At 39.8% G+C, this 20,474-nt stretch overlaps 1 protein-coding gene across 9 annotated transcripts in view; it reads left to right on the top strand.

Moving 5' to 3' along the window:
- The window catches only part of PLEKHA5 (pleckstrin homology domain containing A5), a 229,012-nt gene extending 214,469 nt beyond the window's left edge, over positions 1–14,543 (top strand). For 6 of the 9 annotated variants that reach the window (XM_046670026.1, XM_046670009.1, XM_046670017.1 and 3 more), the window contains 7 exons: positions 2,244–2,362; positions 4,782–4,991; positions 5,935–6,075; positions 6,554–6,678; positions 9,031–9,176; positions 11,270–11,375; positions 13,675–14,543. In XM_046670026.1, the coding sequence (XP_046525982.1) occupies positions 2,244–2,362; positions 4,782–4,991; positions 5,935–6,075; positions 6,554–6,678; positions 9,031–9,176; positions 11,270–11,364 (836 nt within the window). In that variant the 3' untranslated portion in view covers positions 11,365–11,375; positions 13,675–14,543. The remainder of the gene's footprint in view (positions 1–2,243; positions 2,363–4,781; positions 4,992–5,934; positions 6,076–6,553; positions 6,679–9,030; positions 9,177–11,269; positions 11,376–13,674) is intronic. The other 3 variants (XM_046670036.1, XM_046669992.1, XM_046669981.1) reach the window with 1 other exon arrangement.
- Positions 14,544–20,474: the final 5,931 nt, after the last annotated feature.

Below are 20,474 nucleotides of genomic sequence, written 5' to 3'. Positions count from 1 at the left end.
TTATTAGATGCCTTTCCTAATGATCGTATTTTTCTCTTTTTTATATATATTAATATTTTGAGTTACAATTAGTAGATTTCCTAATATTAAACCATCCATTTGCATTCCTAGTATAAACCTCAGTTATGGTGTATTTTTCCTTTAATGTGCTAGTAGATTATATTTGATAATGATTTATTTCAGATTTTTACATGAATATTTATAAATAAGTTTGATCTATGATTTTTTTTTAAAGATTGGCACCTGAGCTAACATCTGTTGCCAATCTTCTTTTTTTTTTCTTATTCTTCTCCGCAAAGCCCCCCAGTACATAGTTGTATAATCCAATTGTGAGCGCCTCTGGTTGTGCTATGTGGCATGCCCACTTCAGCATGGCTTGATGAGCGGTGCCATGTCCGCGCCCAGGATCCAAACCAGTGAGACCCTGGGCTGCCAAAGTGGAGCACACGAATTTAACCACTCGGCCATGGGACCGACCCCTATGATTTCTTTTTTTTTTTAACTCAAAAGCATTGTTGGTTGCGAACATTTAAAAATTAGAACTTTGCAGCTTTTTTAAAAACTCAGATCTCTCCAGACTGCATCTGAGCCAACAGCACTGGTTTACTGTAGCGTCTGCCCCCTTGAGCAGGGGATGAAAGAGAGTTGCCATTTATCACATGTATAACATTTCTGATCCTGTGGGCAAAGTGTTTAAAGCATATGTAAGATAAGGACTGTGTTTTATTCTTTGATTTCGCATATCCTATTGCATTCTTTTTTCTGGTTCCTACACAGTCTTATGACCATCCTGCCCCATGATGGGATAAATGCAACAGGTCAAGTTTACAAAATGTAGAAATTATTTAATAAGTGATTGTGTATAGTGATTTTGACTCATCGATAGGTATTGAATTGAATTGAAAAAAGTAAAGAAGTAGATAATCATTTGTTCTGCCAATGCATGTATTTACTCATAAAATATATCATCTGAAATATGTTCTCCAGTCAGATTTGAATTCTTACTTGAAGTTATGCAGCTTTTAAAATTTGGGGTTTTTGGGGTTTTTTTAACTTATAAGCTCTCATCTAAATAAATTGTCTGAAGTACACAGGTCAATTATGGTATAATTTATTTTGTACCACATGACATAAAGTAGGGCTTTTAAAAATGGACCACTAACTGGCGTAATAGAGGCCTTTACTTTGTTTGAATTGCAAAATTACCTGTATTGTGTGTCAATTCAGTTCTTCACATTCTCAAGTATGTAACTCTATAATATAGAGTTCATAAATAATATTAAAACTTATTCTAACTGCTGATTGTTTGGTTTATAAACCTAAAGGGGCCCTGAATAATTGATCTACCATTTTTCAATAAGTCAGCCTAACAAGAATGAATTTTTTTTAAGCAAACCGTTGAGATCTTAGTAATTTGTTCTTTTACTGATGTCCTCAGTGGACAATAGTGTGTACATTCTGCTTATACAAGATGTCTACGGTATAAATGCGTACATTTTATATGTTAACTTACTGTTAGATTTCGTTGTTGTGTTAATGACTTTCTGTATCTGTGTGGGTGGATCTATTTATAAAAGTGGTGTGTGTTCATTTTAGAAACTTTTAAAAGTACGAAAGAGAAAGTAACAATGATTCCCTCTAGTTAACTATTGTTAGTGGATTCTTCATTAAGGCAGTAGAGTGTGGTTGAAGGAGACCAGCTGGAAATTGAGGATATTTAGGTAAATCACTTAACCCTTCTGGGCCGTAACTTTCCTAATCTGTGATACGTGAGAGGATTCAGTTAAGGTACTTCCAGCCTCTGAAAATGTTGTGAATGCTTCATGAGAAAGCAGAGCAGCAGTGGAAAGAGGGCTAAAGCAGAAGCTGCAGCCACACTGCTGATGAGCTGTATGGACTCAAGGAAGTGAATTAACCCATATACTGAACTTCCCTTACCTTCTTTTCTTTACTGAGTTATTGTAAGGATATATGACCCAGTAAGTATACCAAATTTTATAATTAATTTTTTCTGTCATCTGTCCATCTGTAGAATTTCATTTCTAAAATCTAACCGTAAATTTGTCTGGTAGTATCCTTGGCTGACCTATTAGGTGGAATAACTAATGGAACTATTTTCCCCTGGTCTATTCAGACAATAAATTTGCCTTCTAATTTTCAAAGCCTCAGAAATTGACTGTGTGAAAAGAAAGCCAAGTTGTGTGAGAGATGTTTGTAGAACTTACTGCTGTTTTAATTTTTAGGTCCCCACTTTCCTGTTGGAGTAGTCCCTCCAAGGACAAAATCACCAACGCCCGAATCTTCGACAATAGCCTCATATGTAACTTTAAGGAAAACTAAGAAGATGATGGATACAAGAACGGTATTTAACTAGGAATTAGTTTCTAGAAGGATTCTCAAACCTGTTTGTTGCTTTCTTATATATGTTTCCATGTTTAGTATTCTATCAAATATTTTTTTACGTACTCTAAGAAAAGCTTAATTATCTTATTTTTTTAAAAATTAGATTCAGGGAATTAGCACCTCAGAGAACAGACCTACTCAGTACCTAATCTAGGTTTCCTTTGATCAGCCTTGACGTGGGGTCGGAGTCCACAGTTTGTGGAAACTGCTCTCAGATAGCCACCCTGTGTTACATCCCTTGACACCTCCAAGAATTTCCTTGATGAGCGTGATAGACGTGTCTTATGGTGTTCCAAGTTAGTGGGTTTCCACGCATAGCCTTTCAGCTGCGGTGGATTTGGAATTTGGCAATCCTCTGGTTGCTCTGAGAAATCTGAATTGAGACTGGGAAATAAATCCTAAATTTCACAGTTTTCATCTGAGATCTGTTTAATTCAAACTGGCTTAAAACCAGTCTAACCTTGGTCTTCTTGGGAAGATTCTCTGGGTACTTAACTCCCTTTCACCAAGTAGGCTCTGGAAATTTTGGCTGCAAAAGAACTTTTACTTTTTATCCTTCATAAATCTACTTATTTGATATGAGACCATTTTAATCTATAAGAAAATGCTATAAGAAGGGTGCTACAAAAAAAAAAAAGTTCTTCTGCATAGCAGAAAATAGTTTGCAGCTCCTGCCCTGCAGATGTTTTTCAGATTGTAGTGGAGACAAAAGAATTTTATCCACTAGCCTGACATACGCTTCGTCACAGAAACACTTGCCTCTGCCCTGGGTTCTTTCAGCAACTCCCGCAACTCCACCCGTGTCTCAGTCAGTTCAGACCAAAGGACACATGGAAACCTAAGGATTCCACTTATAAATCCTAGTACATTTAGTCTTTTAAATGTCTAGGTTTTGGTTTTTTTTTTTTTTTTTTTAGAGGAAGATTAGCCCTGAGCAAACTACTGCCAATCCTCCTCTTTTTGGTGAGGAAGACTGGCCCTGAGCTAACATCCATGCCCATCTTCCTCTGCTTTATATATGGGATGCCTACCACAGCATGGCTTGCCAAGCAGTGCCATGTCCGCACCCGGGATCCGAATCGGTGAACCCCAGGCTGCCGAGAAGTAGAACATGCCAACTTAACCGCTGCACCACTGGGGCGGCCCTAAATTTCTGTTTTATGAAATAAGCTAAAATTTGCCTATGACTAATGATTGAAGTATTTATTTGGGGTCTTATACCAATACTGTTTTATATCTTTAGTAAGAAAATGAGACATAAGAATTAATTGTTTAATGTGGCCTTTTTCTTTTTAAAGATTGGTACCTGAGCTAACATCTGTTGCCAATCTTCTTTTTTCTTCTTCTTCTTCTCCCCAAAGGCCCCCAGTACATAGTTGTATATTCTAGTTGTAAGTCCTTCTGGTTGTGCTATGTGGGATGCCGCCTCGGCATGGCTTGATGAGTGGTGCCAGGTCCATGCCCAGGATCCGAACCAGCGAAACCCTGAGCTGCAGGAGCTGAGCGCGCAAACTTAACTACTCAGCCACAGGCCCAGCCCATTACCAATATTTTTTATATTTTATTTTTTTGAGGAAGATTAGGCCTGATCTAGCTGCTGCCAATCCTCTTCTTTTTGCTGAGGAAGACTGGCCCTGAACTAACATCCGTTCCCATCTTCCTCTGCTTTATATGTGGGATGCCTACCACAGCATGGCTTGCCAGGTGGTGCCATGTCTGCACCCGGGATCTGAACCGGCGAACCCCAGGCCACCAAAGTGGAATGTGGGAACTTAACTGCTGCGCCACCGGGCCGGCCCCTGACCAATATTTTTAAACCTTTCCGTAAACCATAAAAATGAGCCGTATGTGTAAAAAGTTTTCAAATATAAGTGACATATGGAAAATAGATACTTTCATAGTTTTTCTATTGATCATAAACTAAGGATATTTTTTCTATTAGTCTTTTCACAGTAAATATGTGACTTAAAAACCTTATATTTTCATTAAAATAAAAGAAATCCTTCATATTTAGACACTGTGCCCCCTATTTTCTCCTGGTTTGAGTTTTATACAATTTCCTGTTTCTGAGCCATGGGGTGGGTTCACTGCAGAGCTGCCAGACCTTTTTTTTTTTTCCAAACAAGAAAATACCATGATGAAATTCCTCCTCTTTCCCTCCTCCCTCCCCTCTTTCTCTTTCTTTGCGTCGTTGACCAGGCATCACTAATTACCATTTAAGGATAAAATAATTCGCCTTTCTGGTGTCAGCAAAAGGACATTCAAAACCTCCACTTTTGATTTTGGAAACAAAAAAAATGCATTTCACATTTTTTCTTCCAAAATCATTTTCAGAAGTGACTGTATGTGTGTGATCGTGTGTTGTTTTTAATTTGAAGGAAAGACCAAGAAGTGCAGTGGAACAGCTCTGTTTGGCCGAAACTAGTCGACCTCGGATGACTGTGGAAGAGCAGATGGAAAGAATCAGGAGACACCAGCAAGCATGCTTAAGGGAAAAGAAAAAGGGACTAAACATCATTGGTGCTTTAGACCCGTCACCCTTACAGAGTCCTTCAAGTGCGAGGGACCATCCATTCAGGGTTGCCCAGGTGGGTATATCAATTGCTTTTCATCATTCCTGTGTGTACATCTACTGTCACTTGACTCTTAGAATCATCGAGTTATATGATTGATGGGTTGTAGATGTCTACAATATATACAACTATTTTGTATTTTTTAACTCTTATAATAATAAGCTAAGACAGGTTAGTAAAGTGGAATTAGCCCTAGGTTCAAAAAACCAGAGCTGTATTACTTGTTGGATGCCGTTGGACCAGTTATAGACTTCATCTCTACTCTAAGTCGCATAATGATACAGCCTGCCGCATCTACTTCACAGAGAGACTAAGAAGATAAAAGTGCTTTCAGCAAATGTTCAATGCCATGCAGGTCACCAAGACATTCCCCAATTCCCCTCCCAATAAAATGTATATTGCTCTGTGTCCTAATTTAACATGACCTAAATTGTAGGAGGAGAGAGCTTCTAAGTCAAAGTTCTAAGTCTACTGCTCATCACATCTCAACTTGAGCCTTGTGATGTGACACCATTCCATTTCTTCTTATTTGTTTGTTACCGCGATTTGTAAATACAGAGACTAGTGAACTTTTTCAGTGGCTTCTGTCTGGTCTATGCCTGTGAGTAAGCATGCATCAGCTGAAAGGGCTTCACTGTCTTCACAGAAGTCCTCTTTCCGTCAATCAAGAGCAGGCACTGTTCCTGGAGATTCAACAGATTAACAGTTGAATAACTCTCCATCCTGCAGATTACAAAACGGATGGTTAAAATAAAAGAGATGAGAAGAAAAAGTGTGTGGCATACTAGTATATATACACATACATGTATAAATTTCTTTTGATTTTCATAAGGAAACTGTGTGAGTGAAGATCCAGGTTTTTGGGTTTTTTTTTTTTTCCAAAATTAACAGGTGTTATCTAAAAACTATACATGGCTTCATCATATGAATCTAAAAATGCTGTATGTCTTTTGGACAGACTCGAAGGAGGGATGATAACATTAAGGAAGTGGACACTGTTATTAAAGAAAATAATGTGAAGCCAGATGATGAAGCTCCTGCAGCAGAAATTGTTCGACTAAAAGAAACTGAGCCTCCAAATGCGGATTTCAGCAAAGAGGTAGAGAGATTATTTCAGGACAGATATTCCAAAGGGGTAGATTTTTGAAGATGAGATCAAGTGGTAAAATTGAAAATAAAGTTATGTTTCATCGCGTCACAGAGGCCGTAGCTCGAAGTGAAATGATGGGTTTCCTTTTAAGTTGATGAATTCAGCCATGTCAAAAAATGGGTTAATCAGAAATTTAAAACATGGTCAATCAATGCTGGAATAAATTACTGTTAAGCTGGTTAAAGAATCTTGTGTCCCAAAGCAGCTAGCTATTAGCAAAGTGCATTATCTCTTTGGGCAGATAGCTTTTTGTATCCTGGGAGTAAAGAATGTTCATATTTTTAATATATTTGAATCTAAATTTATATTTCAGTGAATATTTGACAGGGTATAATTTTTTAATAAATTTTTATTTTTGAATTATTTTAGGTTACTAATAAATATTAAATGTAGTAAGAATGCTTTGCAAATTTTTCTTATTCTGTAGTCTCAAAAAACTGAAAACGCTTTTTATGAAACACTTTTCAAACCTGAACCAAATGGAGTAAATTCTGAAGAAGTGGTGGATAAAGAAAGAAACAAAGAAAAAATGCCTGAGGATGTTTCATACAGGTAATAATTAGGGAAAATGGACAAAGGAATTATTCACAAAATTGTATAACTGCTTAAATATGGTGAACTTCAGGGGCCAGCCCTGTGGCCAAGTGGTTAAGTTTGCACACACTCCACTTCAGTAGCCTGAGTTCTCACTGGTTTGGATCCTGGGCACAGACCTAGCACTGCTCATCAGGCCATGCCATGGCAGAGCCCCACATGCCACAACTAGAAGGACCTGCAACCTGGGGCCGGCCCAGTGGCGCAGCAGTTAAATGCACACGTTCTGCTTGGGTGGCCTGGGGTTCACTGGTTCGGGTCCCAGGTGTGGACATGGCACCACTTGGCACACCATGCTGTGGTAGGCGTCCCACGTAGAAAGTAGAGGAAGATGGGCATGGATGTTAGCTCAGGGCCAGTCTTCCTCAGCAAAAAGAGGAGGATTGGCAGCAGTTAGTTCAGGGCTAATCTTCCTCAAAAAAGAAGGACCTGAAACCAGAACATTCAACTGTGTACTGGGAGCCTTTGGGGAGAAGAAGAAGAAAAAGAAGAGAAGAAGATTGGCAACAGATGTTAGCTCAGGTGCCAATCTTTAAAAAAAAAAAAAATTGTTGAACTTCAGAGTCAATAAGTCGTGGATCCCAGTCTCATCTTAGCTACTTAGGAGCTGTAGGATCTTGAGCAGTTTGCATAACCTTCCTAAGCTCCAGCCTCCTCACTTGTAAAAATGGGGATTATAATAGTTATCTGTCTCACAAATGTGCTGTAATGCTTAAATAAGAAAATATTAACACTGTCCTTAGCACCTAGGAAGTATTCTGTAATACCTGTAAAAAAAAAAAAATGCCAACGGTACATAAGCTGTAACAAAGTAACCACCCCACTGTTGCCTACCTAATGATAGACATTGATCATAAGTGTAAGTTGTCTGAGAAATGCTCCAAAAATTGCAGTGATTTGCTATTAATTTTTTAGCTGTATTTGTTAACTAGCCTTCTTAAGTCTATATCCTTAATCTCATCCTCCATAAAAAAATAATTACCAGAGGCTAGCCCAGTGGCATAGTGATTAAGTTCATGCACTTCAGTGGCCCAGGGTTCACTGGTTCAGATCCCAGGTGGAGACCTACACACCACTCATCAAGCCATGCTGTGGCGGCATCCCACATACAACACAGAGGAAGACTGGCACAGGTGTTAGCTCAGGGACCATCTTCCTCAAGGAAAAAGAGGAAGATTGGCAACAGATGTTAGCTCAGGGCCAACCGTCCTCACAAAAAAAAATTACCAGAGCTGGAAAAGACAAATACTGTGTTTTGATGTTGTTAGGAATGCTTTTCTCTCTTCGGTGAATAGCAAGATTGAATTTGAAAAATATTTGGCAATAGCTGATAAGAAAAAGATCTCTACTCTTTTGTTAATTCAAGTCACTGAGACAACCTGTTAATGCAATAGTGCATGACCCCCACCTAACGAAGTATCACTTGCCCATCTTCCCCCAAAAACCTGAATTCAATCAAGCCTCGAAATTATATCAGTTAGTAAAAAATATGAGAGATACATTCGTCAAAATCCAGAATATAGGACAAATAAACCAGGTGCTTTCACAAATAAGTGGCAAAAAATAAAAGGGGGTGTAGGGTGGGGTCTTTTAGGTTAAAGTAAAATTTAAGAGACTTGTTGGGCAAATACAACGTACAGACTTTGGATCCCAATTCAAACAGATAACTCTAAAATGATACTATGAAGCAATCAGGAAAATTTGAGCACTGACTGGAAATTTGATGATATTAAGGTATTGTAAATGCAGACTGAGGTATTGAATGATATGTCAGGAGTCTGCTCTAAAATAATTTGGAGAATAGGGAACTGGGGCTTTAGATGAAACAAGATTGGTGAAATGTGGATAATTATTAAAGTTGAGTGACAGGTTTCATATATTATTTGTTCTAATTTTTTTCTTTTAAAGATTTTATTTTTCCTTTTTCTCCCCGAAGCCCCCCAGTAGATAGTTGTATATCTTTAGTTGTGGGTCCTTCTAGTTGTGGCATGTGGAATGCCGCCTCAGTGTGGCCTGATGAGCGGTGCCATGTCCAAGCCCAGAATCTGAACCAGCAAAACCCTGGGCTGCCACAGCGGAATGCGAGAACTTAACCACTCGGACACGGGGCCGGCCCCTGCTCTAATTTTTTTTATGTTTGAAATTTCCGTAAAAAAGGGGGAAAAGCAGAAAAGAGATTAATTACAAACTAAATATAGATGGTGGCATCTTTTCCATATGGCTAAAAAGTTTTGTAACAATAAATTGGAAGAAAAAACTTAATTGCATTCTATAACAACAAATTTTAAAACATCAATCTGTTTTCATTAGCCCTCAGGATGAGACACAGATCACAAATCATAAAGCGGAAGGCCACCCTGAAGAAGATACAAAAGACGATATTCCTGAGCAGGAAGAAACTGCTATTTCTTATGACGGGTCTCCTGAGGCTTCTAGAGGAAATCAAGCGATGGCAGGTACATACGGTACATCTCATCATTTTCCCACTGGTGCTTCCTCTGAACCCTGAGTTGATTTCCCATGTGGCGCTTCTATCAAGAGAGCCGCCTAAGTACCGTGACTGCAGATGCATCAGCCCTTGCCTTCCCACGTGCACCTTCAGGGATGCAGCTGGACAAAGGAGGGAAGGGACCCTACCTCACCAGCTAGGTCCACACGGTCTGGCCTGGCTTGGGGATCAGTTCCTTCTTTTTTTCTTTTTTTCATCTTAACCTTAATACTACTGTAACTTTTTCCTGATTAGAAGATCTTTCAGCACTTGGAAATTTGACCTGTTTCTCTGAGGCTGGATTCTCAGAGTGTTCACAGGTTTGTGAACACTTTGTTTCCTGCCAGTTTGGAAACTGTGGAGGACTTAATATATTATCTCAACTGGTAGAATGGCTTGGCTTGCTCTAGCCCCGACTATAATCCACATCTGGGTTTTTCTTTGATAGAAGATCGTGATCCATAGCATGTTAACAAAATTAAATTATCTATGCTATTCTTCTGTCATAGTTTTTGGACTCTTCACACATCTTTTTTTCCTCTCTTTATGATTTTTGGCCAGGGGGAGGAATGAGGGATCATACCAAGAGTGCATATTATCAGCTTTGCTTCTCATAGTCCATAAGCAAAAAACCATTCTTAGTAATCGTTCCTCTCCCCATGGCCCCCCCAACCTTTTGCAGAATGAAATTCAATTACAGTCGGGTGTCACTTAACGACGAGGGTATGTTCTAAGAAATGCGTTGTTAGGCAATTTCATTGTTGTGCGAACATCACAGAGTGTACTTATGCAAAACCAAATGGTATAGCCTCCTACACACCCAGGCTATGTGGTACTAATCTGATGGGACGCCCGTCGTACATGCGGTCTATGATTGACTGAAGCGTCATTGTGTGGCCGATAGCTGTGTTCGGGACTGTTCTTCTTGGGAAGAGCATGGGGTTCTGGCAGAGCATTTTCTGTACTGTATACACATATAACATGCAAATTTATATCATCAGTCATGTTCCCTTGTAACCAATGTTAAGCATTTTTTCCTTTGCCTTTCGCTTATAAGGCAGTGTGCACACAAATTCTCACCTTTTTTTTTTTTTTAATTGTCACTGACCACTTTTGGTTATTGGTATGGCAGGTCTGGGTAAAGTGGTATGTGGGTGTATTAAAACCACAACTTTTTTTTTTTTTTTTTTTTTTGAGGAAGATCAGCTCTGAGCTAACGTACACCACCAATCCTCCTCTTTTTGCCAAGGAAGATTGGCCCTGGGCTAACATCCATGCCCATCTTCCTCGATTTTATATTTGGGACGCCTACCACAGCGTGGCTTGATAAGCAATGCATAAGTCCACACCAGGGATCTAAACCAGCAAACCCTGGGCCACCGAAGCAGAGCACGTGAACTTAACCGCTACACCACTAGGCTGGCCCCAAAAACCACAACATTTAACAGTCTGTAATATTTAGCTGCATAGAAGTAGAAAAGCTTTTAAAAGTGAGACCAAACAGAAGTGATTCACTGACAGACACTCGAAAATTAACCTTAAAGCAAAAAAAAAAGAATTATTTTAATTTTCAGTTTTATTGAAATATAATTGATATATAACATTGTATAAGTTTAAGGTGTACCAGGAAGACAAATTTTTAAAGAGTCTTCAAGAGATATTTCATACTGAATAGTCAGTTGCCAGATTAGAAAATAACAGAATCCTGGGGGCTGGCCCCATGGCTGAGCGGTTAAGTTCACTCGTTCTGCTTTGGCAGCTCAGAATTTCGCCAGTTCGGATCCTGGGCGCGGACATGGCACCGCTCATCAGGCCATGCTGAGGCGGCGTCCTGATTACCACAGCAAGAAGGACCCACAACACATACACAACCATGTACTAGGGGGCTTTGGGGAGAAAAAGAAAAAATAAAATGTTTAAAAAAGGAAAGAACAGAATCCAGATACAACTATTAATTCCTTCTCAAAACACGTTCTTATTTTGTGGCACAGCATCAGAATTTCCTTCTCCAAATGTGTCCTAAAGGTTTTTCCCTTCTCGCATTTTCTTGGTGTGTTTCAGTGAAAAGTCTGTCCCCGTCTCCTGAGTCCTCGGCATCACCAGTGCCATCCACTCAGCCGCAGCTCACAGAAGGATCCCATTTCATGTGTGTGTAGTCTCAGAAAAAGTACGTTGTTTCCCTTTGCATTTGTGCTTCCCTGTTTTTTACTCATTTGTTGTTTTAGTGAAGAAAAACTGAGATTAATTCTGGACTACGCATTAGGGGTAGTTGGCAGAGCAAGTAGGCCTTGTCTTTGAACCCTGGGCAGTAACTCAGATTTCCAACATTAGCCCTTCCAGGGATTTGCTCCGTGACAGCGTTTTCTCTGTCTCTTATTTCATCATCCGTAAAAACAGCGGAACGCAGAGGGTACGGCCTGTGCCAAGACAAGCCTCACGGTGCTTTGCAGCTGTGCTCCCACTTAACGTCCCTTTCCATCGTTGGATCAGAGAATTCTGTTTAAGTCATTACGTGTTGATTGAGTAATGTGTTTTACCATGAGCGTGACATATCTACCGCATTGGGAGTTTGTTAATTATTTTACAGGACAAAGAAACGTTTATGGTATAGTCACTAGATGGAATATTAAAGTCTTTAAGATGTACAGAAATTATTTCTAAATAATTAATTTTTTTTAAGCCAGGGAAGTAGCTGCTGAAAAAGACGTGAGTGGGGACAAGGAGAAGGAGGGAGCCTTTCTTGAACGGTGTTCCTTAGGCCACAGTTTTAGAACTGAGAATAATTTCCTAAGGTCTTGCTTTGAAACGTTATAGACAGTTGCTAAGTTTTCCCTGTGCTTTTGTACTTATAGCTATACACTTTTTTTACTTTTCAGAAAAGCTGTGAGGTATGGAGTGAGCATTTTATGCCATTTTCTGCATTTTTTCCCTCAGTATCTATAAGATCTAGTGATATTTGGCGCCTTGGGCTCACCACCGATTTCTGTTAAACAGTCATAAGCAGCGAAAACACAGACGTTACACGCATTATTACTAATGTATTCTTTGATTTTTAGATTCTCAAATGAGTACAAACATTAATTTGACTAAGTTTATCCAGTAGTGCTTATTTTCTAGAATCTACTTCTAGTCGCACCTTTTTGTAGCAGTTACAATCTCTGTCCTCTTATTCATCCAGAAGGGTTTATGTTTAACTGTCTTGTCGTATTTATAACTTTTATTCGAGATTATGTCCACTGGGAGTCTGGAAGAGGCCTTTGCTGTCCGGGGGTATCCATGCAGGATTGATGTCCTTTTTGGAGTTGAAAACCACCTATTTGTTAGAGTCTTACCCATGTCTTGCCTTTGTCACTCATGTATTTAAACTTTTAACTTAGTCCATTCAGAAGTGACAGTTGCCGCTAGTGACAGAATTACACCAGACATAAGAGTGATAAACATTAGGGCCAGCCCAGTGGCGCAATGGTTAAGTGTGCACGTTCTGCTTCTCGGCATCCTGGGGTTCGCCGGTTCAGATCCCGGGTGCGGACGTGGCACATCTTGGCAAAAGCCATGCAGTGGTAGGCGTCCCATATATAAAGTAGAGGAAGATGGGTATGGATGTTAGCTCAGGGCTGGTCTTCCTCAGCAAAAAAAAAAAAAAAAAAAAGGATTGGCAGCAGTTAGCACAGGGCTAACCTTCCTCAAAAAAAAAAAAAAAGAGTGATAAACACTGTGCTTGTTGGATTCCTCCTGTGCAAGGAGTTGACCGATGGCTTCTGTCTGTCTTAGTGGATAAGTGTACATTCAGAGCCACTCTCGTTAGCTTTTGGTTCAATAAACAGGTTACAATTCAGTGTACACAGACCATACTGATAATAAAGAATGTTCATAGTTAACACTCGAGCACATTTCCAGGTTCCTTAAGTTGTTATTGTTAGATTTTGTTTTGTTTACTCTCATTCCAGGAGCCAGTGGCCTTACACACTGGAATGAGGTACAGTTATTGCCGGATATTTTCAAGCCTTTTGGCGTGCAGCCAGCACAAACAACTAGTGGTGCTCAAACTTGTATTATTTGATATCTTCTCACTGTGTCTATGTCATCTCTCTGAGCTGGTAGTTTTGGCAGGAAACTTAGGAAAGTTTTACAAACGACATCACTATGTAGGCTGCTCAGTATTTTACAACAGTTTAGTGAAGTTAGCAGATCTTTACTCATTTGTTGATCTTTTGGATTCAGCCACAATTTGGGGCACTTTTTTAAATTCTGAATTGCTATTTAATTGCATTACGTTTCTTTGCTTTGTGAATCAATCTTATGGAAATGAAGAGAAAATGTCCTTTAATTGTGTTCTGTTTTCAGATTTTCATGGCCATGCTTGTCAATTCTATTGTTAGAGACAAGGTCCCCCAAATTACTTTAGGAAATGGTCATTCATTCTCTTTGCAGGTGTCAAAGTAATTGTCCCTCTCGTTATTTTTCAGCTACACTGACTTCTGTTGAAACCATTCAGAGCTGAGGACATGGACCTTCGGCAATGTGAGAAGATATTGTACAGTATATTTTTAATCTATGAAATTCATAGTTCTGATGCTTTTGGCCACAGAGCATCGTTTTATCACTTCTGGAAAATGTTTATTCCAAAACAGCTTTAACGGCCCATATGTGCACTCCATAATCTCAAGGTTATTATTCTGACGCCAGCTTGCTGCTATGATTTCAGAGCACATAAGTAAAGGTGCTTTTAATGTGCGGTCTACAGCCAGTGCTTACTCAGTTACTGATTTCCGGATTTTGATGTTTCTGAAGTCGAGGTGGATTTATATTTCTTTTTGCTTTTCAGTACACAATTTAGTTATTATTTCCAACAAAGCTTGTTTCCTTTTTTTTTTTCCTTCCCATTTTGGCTCCTGCAATGCTTTGTTTCACACTTGATTTGTAAAAATTTTATATATATATTTAAAATGTGCCATTTTATTATTGCTAAGTGAAGTATGTCCCGTTTTCTGCTATAATTATTTCTCAGTCAGATTGCAATGTCAGCAGTTACTGCCATACTCTTGTTGGCTTAAACACAAATGTTACGCTTACTGTTTCTTAAAAAACAATTTAAAATGTAGGTATTTTGAAGCACTGGGCTTCTCCTTCATTGGAATAGATGTGTACAGCAATAAGCAAGTTTTCAAATCCAGTACTTAGTTTATGTACAAATGTAATTATGTTCATTGTGTATTATTATACAATGAGCACATGTAATGTAAGTATTAAAGGCTACTTACTACTGTTTAAATGCAAATGTTCATATCTCATTTCTTTTTTATCATGTTAAATAAATGTTGATGTTCTTAAATCACTCGTGTTAGAATTTTTGCTCTTTCTATCTAAAATGAAAAGTCTGAGACTTAAAGAGACTTCTAGGTGAAAAAGTCGTCTGTTAATCTTATTGACAGCATCATAAAAGGACCTTTCCTGTCACCCGGTCCCGCTCTCCCATGTCAAAGTTAAGGGACTTGACGCTCCGAGAGATAAATTGACCTGGCCACAATCACGTTACAGTTAATGACAGAATTTGGACCAGAATAAAGTTTTTCTGACTTTTTCTCTAAGGCCATCAGCTCAGCACCGCTGGGCAAATTTCGTTGTGTGAAGTCTTCTACGCCTGTTTCTCTTTGTTTCCGTGTTGTAGAAAGCGGCTTCCAGCATCTGCAGTCTCGCTCTGCTTAGTGGATTGGACTTGGAGAGAGGTGTATAGAGCAGAGAGGGTTATTTCTCTGACATGGGTAACTAAAAACCGTTTCATCGTCATAAGCAGGGCCCTCGGAGATCATTTTCTCTTACAATACATTCTTTGCAGATGCTCACGCTCTTCAGAATCAATTACATTTTCTTCCCTCTATAACCTTTTGTTCATGCTATATATTGTTCCCAGGGTACAAGGAAATTTGATGCTTTTGGATTCCTATATAAAATGGCTGAAACTAAATTGGCCCTGGTCAGTCCTTTTTTTTTTCCCTCCCCATGCTATATTAAAGAGGATTTAGATTTAATTCAAATTGCAGATGTATAAAAATTCATCTTCTCCGAACGGAAACACACAAAATGAAATGCAGATAGATCCGGTCTGTATTGTAGGAGCTGAATGAAAAGAGGTTAAAACGGAAGGAGAGCGCTTAGCTCTCTGTATCAACATAAATTGTTTACACATATCAGCTTTATCTAAAGACGTCACACACAAGTCTTCTCAAAGGAAATAGTCAACAGATTATTACTTCCCTTCAGTCAAGACACAGTTATTTTTACAGGCCTTTTGTCAGTGTGTTGGCGGGGAGAGTTGCTGTTAGTCTTTGGGTTTTGTTTGGTTTTTTTGTGGGGCTTTTGTCTTTATATTGATTATTGTGTGTGTGTGGTGTATGTTACTTTGGTTTTATTAAGCGCAGCATTTTTTATCTATTTCAAGAGGGAAAAGTGTCCCATACTGGGATACCTGGAAGCCTTGGGGGTTGGGAGAAAGCAGCATGAAGTAGTTGTAACTCCAGTCAACGTTTCAAAAAGCCGAGTGAAAATCGTGTGTCTACAAATGATAAGTCAGCACAGGTATTTGTTACAGGCTCTAGTGAAAGGGACCACTAGTTTCAAAAATTTGAACTAGATCAGTACTTTCTCTCTCACCTAAAGCTCACCTTCCCCAACTCCCCTGTCTTGGTAGGGAGGCATGCGGAGAGCCCAGAAGTAGGGAGGCTCCTGGTGAGGAGGATGGACAGGCTGCTCAGGCCATGACTCCACGTACGGGGACTGCCATGGAGCCTCCGCTCGGGCGTGGAAGCAAGCTCCATAGTTGAGTGCGTGCCCTGTCAGGTTGGCTGCTCTGTCAGCACATCCGTGTGCCCCACACTCACCTGCCCCTAATCTATGGGAAGTTGACAGTCATACTCTTATGGTGTTCAAAAATTTAACAGATAACCATAAACAAGTGGTCTGCAAACTTTTTTGCTTGCATACCCACAAAGTGATTTTAAAAATTATGTACTCCTGGGGCTGGCCCCGTGGCCGAGTGGTTAAGTTCGCGCGCTCCGCTGCAAGTGGCCCAGTGTTTCGTTGGTTCGAATCCTGGGCACGGACATGGCACTGCTCATCAAACCACGCTGAGGCAGCGTCCCACATGCCGCAACTAGAAGAACCCACAACAAAGAATACACAACTATGTACTGGGGGGCTTTGGGGAGAAAAAGGAAAAAAAATAAAAATAAATAAAAAATAAAAATAAAAAATTATGTACTCCTTTGCTAACTTTCAATTTGACATCTGCAGTTTTTCAGAAGTTCAAATAGTTGAAAAGGGTACAGTTTTTAGCATCCTGTAAATATTGACTTTTAAAATAAAACTGTTATATCAGTTTTTAAAAATGTATCCAACAGGGGCTGGCCCAGTGGCATAGCGGTTAAGTGTGCGTGTTCCACTTTGCGGCCCAGGGTTTGCCAATTCGGATCATGGGTGCAGACATGGCACCACTTGGCAAGCCATGCTGTGGTAGGCATCCCACATAGAAAGTAGAGGAAGATGAGCATGGATGTTAGCTCGAGGCCAGTCTTCTTCAGCAAAAAGAGGAGGATTGGCAGCAGTTAGCTCAGAGCTAATCTTCCTCAAAAAAGAAAGAAGAAAAAAAGTATCCAACAGGGGCGGGCCCTGTGGCCGAGTGGTTAAGTTTATGCACTCCACTTTGGCAGCCTGGGGTTTCGCCAGTTCAATCCTGGGCATGGACATGGCACTGCTCATCAAGCCATGCTGAGGCGGCATCCCACATGCCACAACTAGAAGGACCCACAACTAAAAAGTACACAACTATGTACCGGGGGCTTTGGGAAGAAAAAGGAAAAATAAAATCTTTAAAATGTATCCAATAGAATCTAAATACTCTTGACGCTTCCATCATCCATTTTTAAAAGACGCAAGCAGGCTTTTTTTTAATAAGATAGTTTACATCATTCCTTTTTCTCCTTGAACTTATGTTTCCATTTTACTTTCCCCATCATACTTGATCACAACAAATTATGATACATTAAATCTAACTCTTTTTTTTTTGAGGAAGATCAGCCCTGAGCTAACTGCTGCCAATCCTCTTTTTGCTGAGGAAGACTGGCCCTGAGCTAACATCCGTGCCCATCTTCCTCTACTTTATATGTGGGACGCCTACCACAGCATGGCTTGACAAGCAGTGCCATGTCCACACCCGGGATCTGAACCGGCGAATCCCTGGCCACCAAGAAGCAAAACGTGCAAACTTAACTGCTGCGCCACTGGGCTGGCCCCTAAATCTAATTATTTTATAGAAATACCAAAGGATCCAGTTATCCCACTACTGGGTATTTATCCAAAGTACTTGAAATCAACAATTCAAACAGACTTTTGCACCGCTATGTTCATTGCAGCATTATTCACAATAGCCAAGACGTGGAAGCAACCCAAGTGCCCTGCTACGGATGAATGGATGAAGAAGATGTGGTGTGTATGTATATATACAATGGAATACTACTCAGCCATAAAAAAGACAAAATCGTCCCATTTGCAACAACATGGATGGACCTTGAGGGTATTACGTTAAGCAAAATAAGCCAGACAGAGAAAGACAAACACCACATGATTGCACTCGTATGCGGAAGATAAACTAACACACAGACAAAGGGAACAGATTTGTGGTGACCAGAAGGGAAGGGGGTTTGGGGGTGGGCAAAAGAGGTAAAGGGGCACATATATATGGTGAGAGAGAAAAATTAGACTACTAGTAGTGAGCATGATGCAGTCTATACAGAAACTGGTAAATAATAATGTACACCTGAAACTTCACATTATAAACCATTATGGCCTCAATAAAAATTTTTTAATTAATTATTTTAAGTATTTCTAATCCCATTTTTGGGATATCTTTTTACTCGGCCACGGCAATCATTAACTTTTTCACCACCCTGAAGGATTTTATACCCTGAGGTGTAAGAGTACGTTTCAGAAAAGTAAGTTTTTATGTGTAAAAGAGAAAGGAGCTAATGTGAAAGGAGGGCCTGGATCTCAGGGGGCTGAGGGGTCCTCCGTTTGGGGCAGGAGTTCAAATGGAAAGTTATGTTCAAGATACCAAGTCCAATAAAATCGTCCTGGCCAGGGCCAGCCCTGTGGCCAAGTGGTTAAGTTCGCACACTCTACTTCAGTGGCCCAGGGTTCGCCAGTTCAGATCCTGGGTGCAGACCTACACACGGCTCATCAAGCCATGCTGTGGCAGCATCCCACATAGAAGAACTAGAATAACCAACAACTAGGATATACAAATATGTACTGGGGCTTTGGGGAGGAAAAAAAAAAAAAAGATTGGCAACAGATGTTAGCTCAGGGCCAATCTCACCAAAAAAAAAAATCATCCTGGCCCACATACCCCTGAAATGTTTCTGTGGACTGATTTGAAGAACGCTGCCGTAGACTATTTGGCCATTAAGATATTTGAAAGTTTATTGATTTATGCATATTTATCACTTTAATCATATAAAAGTTTAATATAAATTTAGCACATGGTAGAGAAAACTCACTGTTGAACAAAACTGTATGAATGTATGAGGATTAAATTGATTTGCTTAATGCAGGAACATTCTTTGTTATGCTAAAGTAATTTAGAATGAGTTTTCTCAGAATTCTTCCAGAAAAATGGATCACATTTCAACCATAGGTTGAAAATGAATCAAAGTGTATGGTTTGTATTGGAAAAGCAGAAACTTTATATTTTTTTAATTTAACTTTAAATTTTTTTTAATTTAATTTCAAAATCATTTTCAGTGAAAAGTCAACCTAAAGCATAAGGTGAAAGACTGGCTCAGAGGCATGGGGGGAGTACAGCAGAACTATTTCACAGAAGTCAAGCCTGAGACAACACGTTTAATTATAGGCTAGAACCCCAGAACTGTATCCCTCACGAGTTCAGTGCCCCACAAAGCTTACTAGAAGGTCCTTCGCATCTCTCTTAACTAGGTTCAGAAAAGCCTATCCAGTACTTGAATGAGGACTCCCTAATTCCAGCTCTTTCCTAGAAGGGGCTCATCTCCATTCTTCCAGCGCTGGGAAACCGTAGAGGCAATCATCCTAGCTTTGCAAGACCGCTGAAGCGACCCTCCACCAACTCTGTTGCTAGGAAACAGGAGTCCCTCCAGACCCTTGTTACTGCTCCGCGGCCTTATTGTAGTGATTGGGAGTACAGACTAGATTGCCTGGGTGGGAACCTAGCTCTGCCACTTACTACATATGTGTCCTTAGGCCAAAGTAATTATTCTCTCTGCCTAATTTTTTCCACATATCAAAAATTGGGCTACTAATTATTATTACACTCTATAGTTATAAAGACTAAATGTGTTAACATGTTTCAAGTGTTTAGAACAGTGCCTGGCACCATGTAAATGCTTGCACCCATTAGCTATTATTAACAAAGGGCTGACTTTATCTAACTGTGTAGTTTCTAAATTACCAGGGCACTATTATTACCTTGTTTGAGCAGTGTTCTCAAACCAGGTCACAATTTAGCATGCCTTGAAATCACCTGAAGGACTTGTTAAACTACAGATTGCTGGGCCCATCCCTAGAATTTGTGATTCAATCAGCCTGGAGTGTGGTCCGAAAATTTGAACTCTTAATTCTAGCAAGTTCCCAGGCAATAGTAACGCTGATGCTCCAGGAACCTCACTTTGGCAAATAATAAGGGTCTGTGTTGTTTGTTGCATTTTTGTTTCATTTATGTGTGGTGGCATAAAATTAGGATATATTCAGGATTTTTTATTTACAAGGATTTGCATAGAATGTAAAAGAACTAAGAAAGATAATACAATAACTTAAGATGTTTCACCCCTGGGCCCAAAGGGATGATGGGAGAAGTAGCTGGAATCCATAGAAGGGAGTCACTTGAGAGAAACTGATACTCTCTTTTCAAGAGACAAAGCCAGCCTCAGTGTAGGCAATCCTACAGGGAGGGAGCCAGGAGAATAAATATTCTGATGGCACTGTCTTCTATCACTCCAGTTTCTTGCTGGGACTCCAATCTGCTGAACCCAATGGGATTCAGAGGTCATGGGAGTTGTGTTGGATGTGGCTGGGAACTCCTGGGGGTTTCCAAGACTTTCAGGAGATCCTTGAAGTCTAAGCTATTTTCTTAATAACACTAAAATGTTATTCGCCTTTTTCATTTTTATTCTCTCAATTAGGAATAGTGGAGTTTCCCGAAGGCTATCTGACCTGTGATATTTCAACAGATGGAAGGCAC

The sequence above is a fragment of the Equus quagga genome, chromosome 1 (genome assembly GCF_021613505.1).
Source record: "Equus quagga isolate Etosha38 chromosome 1, UCLA_HA_Equagga_1.0, whole genome shotgun sequence".
NCBI classification, from domain to species: Eukaryota; Metazoa; Chordata; class Mammalia; order Perissodactyla; family Equidae; genus Equus; species Equus quagga.
The sequence above is the reverse complement of the archived record's forward strand: the minus strand, read 5'-3'. Positions and strand labels throughout refer to the sequence as shown.